At 36.3% G+C, this 9,470-nt stretch overlaps 1 protein-coding gene across 1 annotated transcript; it reads left to right on the top strand.

Moving 5' to 3' along the window:
* The first annotated feature begins 3,913 nt into the window (after nt 1–3,913).
* Nucleotides 3,914–8,919, top strand: LOC139490104 (uncharacterized). The gene is made up of 3 exons (XM_071276956.1): nt 3,914–3,960; nt 6,188–7,598; nt 7,957–8,919. The coding sequence occupies exons 1-3, from the start codon at nt 3,914–3,916 to the stop codon at nt 8,917–8,919; spliced, it is 2,421 nt and encodes an 806-aa protein (XP_071133057.1).
* The last annotated feature ends 551 nt before the right edge of the window (nt 8,920–9,470 follow it).

Below are 9,470 nucleotides of genomic sequence, written 5' to 3'. Positions count from 1 at the left end.
TAACAGGCTGGGAATCAGTTTGGGGTTAATTTTTCTGAATATGTAGGAATAAGAGGCCAAAAAGAAGCATGTTTCTAGTTTACAGACAATAACTTGTGTTTAAGTGTATGGATCTCTATAATTTTTTACAAGAAGGTTCAACACCACTAATGAAAGGTTGGGATTGATTTTGGGGGTTTTGGTCCCAATAGTTTAGGAATTAGGGACCAAAAAGGGGACCCAAAATAATCATTTTTATACGCCCGTCAAAATTTTGACGGGACGTATTATGGTATACAAATGTCCGGTGTCCGTCCGTCCGTCCGTCCGTCTGTCTGTCTGTCCGGCGTAAACATGTCGCACCGTAACTTGAGAACGACTTATCCAAATTTCATGAAACTTAACATAGTTGTTTCTTATGATGGTCAAATGATCTGTATACTTTTTGGTGAAAATAAGATCTAAACTTTTTGAGTTACGGCACTTTGTAACTAAAACAGGGGGTGTGTTTTTTTCACATGTCGCACCGTATCTCAAAAACGATTCTTGATTATGGCTTAACACTTTAAACACTTCTAAGTTATATTGATCTTAATATCTGTATACTTTTTGGTGATGATTCAAAATTTTATTTTTGAGTTATTGAGTATTTTGTAAAAAAGGGGGAGGGTTTTTTTACATGTTGTGCCATATCTCAAAAACAATTTATGATTATTGCTTAAAACTTTACACACTTCTTTGTTATATTAATCTAAAGATCTGTATACTTTTTGGTGATGATTCAAAAATTTATTTTGGAGTTATTGAGTATTTTGTTAAACAGGGGAGGGTTTTTTTACATGCCGCGCCGTATCTCAAAAATAATTTATGGTTATTGCTTAAAACTTTACACACTTCTTTGTTATATTAATCTAAAGATCTGAATACTTTTTGGTTTTGATTCAAAATTTTATTTTAGTGATATTTAGTTTTTTTTTTTTTTTTTTAAACAGGGTTGGGGGTTTCACATGTCCCGCCGTGTCTCAAAAACAATATATGGTAATTGCTTAAAACTTCCTCTGAAACTATTTATGATTATTGCATAAAACTTCAACACAAGACGTCGGGCGTATCATGCGCTCATGGCGCAGCTGTTTATTGTAGTTTTCAAACAATAACTTATGTTTAAGTGTATGAATCTCTCTGAAATTGAACCACACATTTCCATACCATGAAGGGATTGTTAGTATTGATTTTGGGGGGTTATGCCTCAAATTTTTTGGAATTATATTAGGGGCAAAAAAGGGGAAAAACACTCCACTAAACAGGCAATGTCAGTTTCTAATTCTTATGCACAACAAAAGTAATATAAGACAATACATCTTTATTAAACAATTATCTAATATATATATAATGCCAAACAAGCATTTGGGTTTACGATTGCATTTCTTTTTTTAAAGAAAGCAACTTGTTAGTTAAGTTGTGTGTTACAAGCTGGAATCAAATCAATATGAGGAGTCAACTTGTCGGAATGATAATGAAAAAGTTGCATTACAATGTCGACTTGCTAGAATAATGTAATGACAAAATAATAAGATGTCGACATGTTGAATTCTACTTGTTAACTAATTTAGTCGACAACTTGCTTATTTAATGATAAAGTAAAACCACGTGACCTTTTTGGAAAAACATAGGTCTATTTTTAAATCGATGTCCGTATCAATCGGTTTTTAATGTGCTTCGGATGTTTGAAGCTATCCATTGAGTTCAAGTTCAAATAAAGTTCGAGTTGATGTGTAGAATTATTTGTTGTAAAAAGGGGGAACAGCAGTCAAATATCAGAAAAAACGTTCTATAAAAAATATTTTTTCGGACATAAGGGCGATATACAAACATCACTTATTCCGGCTCTTTAATTACCTTAGTTTTCCAACGGAACCCTCTGTTTCGCCTGCTATTGCTGCTCTACGTCAGTGTAAAATTGTAATATTGATTGTAAAATGTTTATATCTCTGTAACATGCAAGATAAAAAAAATCAAATCTTTATCCTGATCTAAAAGATTTACTCCAATACAAGTTTTATAACAAATCATGGAGAGTTACACATTTATCAGAACAAAAAAGTTTTATTAACTGCAAATAAAAGTAAACTTCTATAAAAATAAGAAGATGTGTTATAATAGCAAATAAGAAATCTCACCACCACATACCAAATTAGGAAGAAGTTAACAACTATATGTCACTTGATTTTCAACAATGAGCAAAACCCTCAACGTTTGTTATGCTATGAAATAAAATTGAGAATGGAAATGGGGAATGTGCCAAAGAGACAACAACCCGACCATAGAAAAAAAACAACAGCAGAAGGTCACCAACAGGTCTTCAATGTAGCGAGAAATTCCCGCACCCGGAGGGGTCCTTCAGCTGGCCCCTAAACAAAGATATACTAGTTCAGTGATAATGAACGCCATACTAATTTCCAAATTGTACACAAGAAACTAAAATTAAAATAATACAAGACTAACAAAGGCCAGAGGCTCCTGACTTGGGACAGGTGCAAAAATGCGGCGGGGTTAAACATGTTTGTGAGATCTCAACCCTCCCCCTATACCTATAGCCAATGTAGAAAAGTAAACGTATAACAATACGTACATTAAAATTCAGTTCAAGAGAAGTCCAGCTTGGCTTAGACCAAAAGTTATGAAACTCATACACAATGCTTTTACCATAAAACACAGATCAAGTTCGAAGTTAGGGGGTGTCATTTTTATCGTTCCTGAGTTATGCCCCTTTATAAACAAAAAAGAAAAAAATATATATTTACAAGCGGGGGCATCTGTGGCCAATGGACACATTCTTTATTTTTTTCCCTAAACGCCTTCAGATATAAGGCAGATCGAGTTACCGTTTTGCTCTGGTGATTTTTGCCAAAATTAGCAATATATATACGTTTTGTAAGTATTAGATACACCATGAGGGCGTTATCCCGAGTTGGTGTATCTAATTTTTACCCAAATATTATGATTAATGCTATGTAAATGATAGATTTTTATAATTCACGAGGGGACACTGTCTTTCAGCAAACTCTAGCGTAAAAGGTTACCACATGTATTGCAAAAACAAGTTGCTTTGTTATACCGTCTTGTCATAATTAAAGGATACAATGTTTTAACTGTTGTGTCAAATAATGATATAAAGATAAGAAGATGTGATATGATTGCCAATGAGAAAAACCTCCATCCAAGACCTAAAGTAGTAAGTATAAGCAATTATAGGCTACACCTGACGGTTTTCAAAGTGGCGCATGGACTCACACCGCCAAGTCATCTAAAATGACACTAAATGACTAGAGTAAAACAATTGAGACGGGACAAACCAACGACCAGATTTATATTAACAAGAGTGCATACACTGAAATGTCTCGCCTTCTTTACTAGCCATTGACATTATGTTGATAGTCCTAACTAGAAAGCTTTACTACAACTATTACATAAACTTAACATGATCCAAGAAAATGAGGTCAAGGCCATAGACAACCAAACGGGAAATACATGCACACCGTACAATCATTCAATACACTAAATATAGTTGACCTATTGCATATAGTATTAGAAAAAAGACCAAAACTCAAAAACTTATCTTTGACCACTGAACCCCGAAAATGAGATCATGGTCAGTTGACACCTGTCAGTTGGACATGTACATCTTACAATCATTCCATACACCAAATATAGTAGACATACTGCATACAGTAGAAACAGACCAAAACACAAAAACTTAACTATAACCACTGAACCATGAAAATGAGGTCAAGGTCAGATGACACCTGCCAGTTGGACATGTTTACCTTACAATCCTTCCATACACCAAATAAACTAGACCTACTGCTTAAAGTATCTGAGATATGGACTTGACCACCAAAACTTAACCTTGTTCACTGATTCATGAAATGAGATGGAGGTCAAGGGGAAATTGTATGACGGGCATGAGGACCTTGCAAGGTACGCACATACCAAATATAGTTACCCTATTACAAATAACAAGAGAGAAATTATCAGTACAAAAAATCTGAACTTTTTTTCAAGTAATCACTGAACAATGAAAATGAGGTAAAGGACAATGGACATGGGACAGACGGAATCTTCGTTACCTAAGGCATCCATATACAAAGTATGAAGCATTCAGGTCTTCCGCCTTCTGAAAAATCAAACTTTTAAGAAGTTAGATAACACTGCCGCCGCCGTAGCAGCCGCCGACGCCGGATCACTTTCCCTATGTCGAGCTTTAAGCGACAGAAGTCGCAGGCTAAAAAAAACGGGGGAAAAAAACGGTGCGAGTCGAGGCTCTCCGTTAAGGTGTACATTTACGTATATTTGCTTATATTTAATAATTTAGCCGTTTAGGTCTTGGATGCATGGAGTGTTGTCTCATTGGCAATCATACCAACACATTCATAAGTTTACATTGATGCATATTCTTTAAATGTTAACATCTTTTTGTTAGGAAATTTCAGAGAATATAAATACCACAGTGGCATAATTTAAAAATTCATCTGGAAAAATAGTAGAAAACAGTTCAATATTTGATAAAAGGGGCGACGAAAGACGATCAAACTTGAGATTTCCAGGTACCAAGTGGACTCGATAATTTTGAAGTACAGCACAAAATCTGATCACGAGGTTCAATGGTGGAAGTTGGTTTTTGGTGCTCTTGTGAAATTTAAAATTCTATTTAGTGAAAGGGGACTTCTAAAGTCCAATAAGTAGTGGGAAAATACACACTTGACATTATCTTACACAAAACATTCGAATTGCCCACACACAATACCCTAATTACAATTATTCAGTGAATAACAACAAGCCGGCAGATCGGACCTCCCACGAAGGTTTCCGCGCCATATTGATTATAGGCCAAACAACAACAAACACGTTTAAAAGTAAACAACTCAGTGTTAAATACATTTGTATAATAGTAATACTCATCCGCCGACCCCTAACCGCGGCAAATTATTTTTCAGTCCGCTCATGTCCGAGAAGAAAATACAAGACTATTTGCAAAAGTCAAGACCGTCCACAGTTGGCAACAAATTATTAACACCAGTCGTACTTTCTGACAGTAAAGGGGGCTATCTTAAAACCCAAGCCTATCATCCAGAGGACAAACAAATCGTAATGTGGAATAAAAGTGGAGCTAACATAAAAAAAGTCCCTACACTGGCTGGAGAGAAACATCAAGCACAAAATAAAAGAACTAGGAAATATACTTATACATCTGGCTCGGAACATGCGACCTGACCGCAAAAAATAAAGACCATACTATATCATTGGCAAGTCAACATCACACTGCAGCTGACAATATATTTGAAGATCTTAAAAAATTTCAAACACTCATTCATCAATCTCCAAACTCTAGATTAACATTCGTTGAAATCCCACACTACTCAATAATAAAATGGAATGCTCGAACCAAAAGCCTGTCTACTGACGACTACGTCAATCAAGACCAAGATTTACATAAACAGATAGTCGAAATAAATCAGAAAATTCAAGAATTAAACGCCTCCCTCAAAGTGCAATCACCACTTCTCAACCTACACCTAAAAGCAAGTAAAAAGGTGAAAAGAGGCAAAGATAAACCACGCAAGCAGTACATTAATTATCAGCTTTACCTTGACGGGATACATCCTAAGCCTATATTAGCCAAAGCTTGGCTTGCTGAATTCTCTACTCATATCAGGACAGACTGTTGGCGTTAAACAAAAACACATAATATATTTGGTGTGGATCAGAAGGCATGGGATGACCAAGCCACGCTGCTGAAGCACTAAGTATATTATTGAACATTCTCATTAATCTCAACAGTCCGAACAATTGACAACAATCAAACAGCTAACCATGGCTGTCCTAGTTGCTACAAGTAAAGCACGTACTAGATCTAGAACAGTGGCAAATAAAGAATTTTGTATCCAAAACTACACTTTAAACATCGCAAAGGCTCTTAACAAAAAACTTGAGGCTACTAAAAGAAATCTGAGTGTTGAATATAAGCACACAAAAGGAGGGATAGTACTAACGGCGGATGCTGTTACATATGAATTGCTCAAACTAGCAACATTAAGCTACTTCGAAAACCTTGGGAAATTACAGATTAGTCACAAACAACAGTAGTACAGCATATAGTAAAAGTGTCAGCAAATAAAGCTAGCTATACAATTAACATATACAACAGTACAAGCAGGCTATTAATTAATGGAAATGGAGCTAACAAATTTCTGGACAATGACTTAAAGAACATACATAGCATTGTACTCAAAAGCCTAAAAGAGCAAGGAGTTGAAGGACTAAGCACAGAACAGCTGAACAGACAAAGCCTCCTACACAAAGACAACAACTCAACCATCAGAACAGGAACTAACAAAAAGCAAGAAGTAGAAGAAGGCAATGACACATGCACTAAATGCAATCAAAGATGCAAAACTAGGAGCACCTACTGCGACAAAGGAAGCCACTGGGTCCACTATAAGTGTCAAAAACTAAGTGAGCTGGAGATCCAGATGGCAGAAAACTCTAATGGTGATGAATATTATGAATGCAAACTCTGCATTGCTGCAAAATCAAATATACTAGCATTAGAAGGAAGTACACAGAGCCACACAAATGCCCAGCTACTGCTTACAGAGGAAACTGAAGCTAAGAGAGGATACAATACAGACGAAACACTCGACACATCTCCAGAAGAGCAAAATTGTACAGTATGCGATAATATACTGATGGATCCTGAATGGGATATATGCGAACAATGCAATAGCAAATCCCACTTCAAGTGTATGACAGAAATAAGCACAGCATACATATGCATTCCCTGTATAATGATCGAAGATGAGTTACAACCTATAACTCAAGGAAATGACAAAATCACAGCATCCACTGGTATATGCAACAACACCTGCATTAAAAGCCCAATGGAAAAATCACGTAATAAACCAACGTCTGTGATTGCATCAACAACAACAAAGCCAAAACCAATACCAAAACCTAGGAATTTAAAACAAAATCAGAAAAGTTCTGAGCCAGAGGATACAATCTTACCTAAACCGAGTGAATTAAGAGCAAGAGAACTGAAAGTAAGAAAAGCAGAAGAACAATTAAAAATCAAAGAAAAGTCACTCAAAGAAGTACAAAACGATAGGGTACTGTTAGAGTCAAGATGCCAACAGCTAGAGGCAAGAAACTTCGAACTAGAGCAGACGGTTAAGCTACTTAAGAGAAGAATAGAGTCTAATAGCAACCTAACCATACCAACGTTGACAAATACTGGCGAACCAAAGCAAGGCAACACAGATAGTTTTCAAAAAATGAAAGAACAACTGGATGAAAAACTAGCAAAGCTACATACCAAACTCTCAAACATTGTGATAGATGAAATGGATCGACAAATTAACAAAATCAGGCTCTTTGATGACTGCCCGCATATATCTGAAGAAAGATTAAAGGCAACGCAAGGGACGGGAGATGAAAAGGTTCCGAGTGAAAACAAAAAGCCTCAAAAGGAGAATGTTACAAATACAGGTACCAAACAAGCAACACAGCAGTTAACAGGACAACCCCTGTTCTTAAACCACATTCGCCAAAACATCAAGGTCAGTGCTATAATGCAACACCAGTGTACATACCAAGCGCAACATTGCAAGCTCAGAAGAAAGGACACATTGATGCTAGCAGCATACAACCTGGGGCAAATAACTTCTTGTACCCACCAGTGCATAACATACATGTACAGAAACAACCAATCCTAAGGAATACTACACAAACCCCAGTTCAACAGCCTTTTTTAGTATTCCAGAGCCTCAACCCAAGCCATATGTAACCAACAATTCAAGCGTCAAAACACCAGAGAGTTCTCAATTGCATCTTATTTCGTTTAACTGTAAAAACATTAAAACCTGTGGTCCAACAATACACAAACTTCTACAATCAAACGATTTAATACTTATTCAGGAACATTGGCTATTTCAAACACAGATTCATCTTCTTGGCGAAATTCATGAAAATATAAATTACATAGGCAAAGGAGTCGATATAAATGAACCACTGTTACCAATATGTATGCCCCGTGGATATGGAGGAGTGGCAATCTTGTGGAAGAAAGAAATTGACCACATGATAAGGCCAATCGAACTAGGGTCAGAAAGGATACAGTGTGTAGAAATAAGGGAAAGTAACAATCCAAACATAATACTAACATCAGTCTATTTGCCAGCAAAAGGAAGTAAAAATCATCAGGCTGAATACCAAGATGTTATCGATCAACTGTACGAACTATATCAAAAGTATAATGAAACACACAAAATCATCATAGGAGGCGACCTAAATGAAGGTCTAAATATACAAACAGGCACGAAGCGCAACCTCTATCTCCGTGATTTCATAAAGGAATGCAACTTGAAATACGATAATAAAGAAAGAACCTTTGTTAACTCACTCGGACAGGAATCATCAGAAATAGACTATTTTCTGCACAACCTACCAGAAAATGAATTTGACAACAAACAAGTACTCAACCACGTGACAGAAAACACATCCGATCATCACCCAATTCGTATGAGTACCAAATTCACTTATGAAAGCTTAAATAACAGTCATGCGCAAAACAGCAGCAAAATTGCAAAAAGAGTTAACTGGGACAAAGTAGACAAAGAATGGTATTCTGTTCACATCAACAAACATATAGACAGCCTCCAAATAAGAGAGAATATGAAAGAAACAGAAATTGAGCAAGCTACATCAAAATTATGTGAACTCCTAAGGGAAACAGCTAACCTAACATCTTCATCAAAGGCGAAATTCAATGCAAAGCCAAAACTAAAAGTGTGGACGCCCGAAATACAAATAGCGTTGAAAATTGCAAGACAAAAATATAATGTTTGGAAACACCACGAGACAACAACAAAAGCAACATAATTCTCCAGGAGAAAAATCAAACAAAGGACTTTCGTCGGTCAGTAAGAATAGAGATTGCTAAAATAAGAGACAAGGAGAAGGAAACTATTCTAGAAACAAGAGTAAAAGACACAAAAATGTTCCACCAACTCGTACGAAACAACAGGAAGAAAGGAAATGTTGTAATCACGGAGCTAGAGGTTAACGAAGTCAAATACATGGAGAGTGAAAATATCATCACAGGATTTGAGGAACACTTTAGAAGTCTTGCAACATTTAACAACCAGACGGACATAGATAGTGCATATCATAACCAAGTTGAAGATGATATTCAGAGTATAAACAGGCTTGTGCAACGTAATAACATCAGTAACGTCACACACATCGAAATTACAAACGCCATCAGATCGATAAACAGAGGAAAATCGGCAGATTTCCAAGGCATAACCATTGAACATATTACCCATGCAGGATCTGAAATGGAAACAACTTTAGTCACACTTGTGGGATGTATCTTCAAGCACGGAAGTGTATCAGCATCGCTTAAAATGGGACTCCTGACACCAGTTTTT

Source organism: Mytilus edulis, chromosome 9, assembly GCF_963676685.1.
Source record: "Mytilus edulis chromosome 9, xbMytEdul2.2, whole genome shotgun sequence".
NCBI lineage: Eukaryota > Metazoa > Mollusca > Bivalvia > Mytilida > Mytilidae > Mytilus > Mytilus edulis.
The sequence above is the reverse complement of the archived record's forward strand: the minus strand, read 5'-3'. Positions and strand labels throughout refer to the sequence as shown.

Coding starts and splice junctions, on each gene's coding strand:
- LOC139490104 (XM_071276956.1), top strand. CDS start 3,914: ATGGAGGTCAAGGGGAAATTGTATGACGGGCATGAGGACCTTGCAAG. Junction 3,961..6,187: donor GGGCATGAGGACCTTGCAAG/GTACGCACATAC, acceptor CATATACAACAG/TACAAGCAGGCTATTAATTA. Junction 7,599..7,956: donor ACATTCGCCAAAACATCAAG/GTCAGTGCTATA, acceptor ATACTTATTCAG/GAACATTGGCTATTTCAAAC.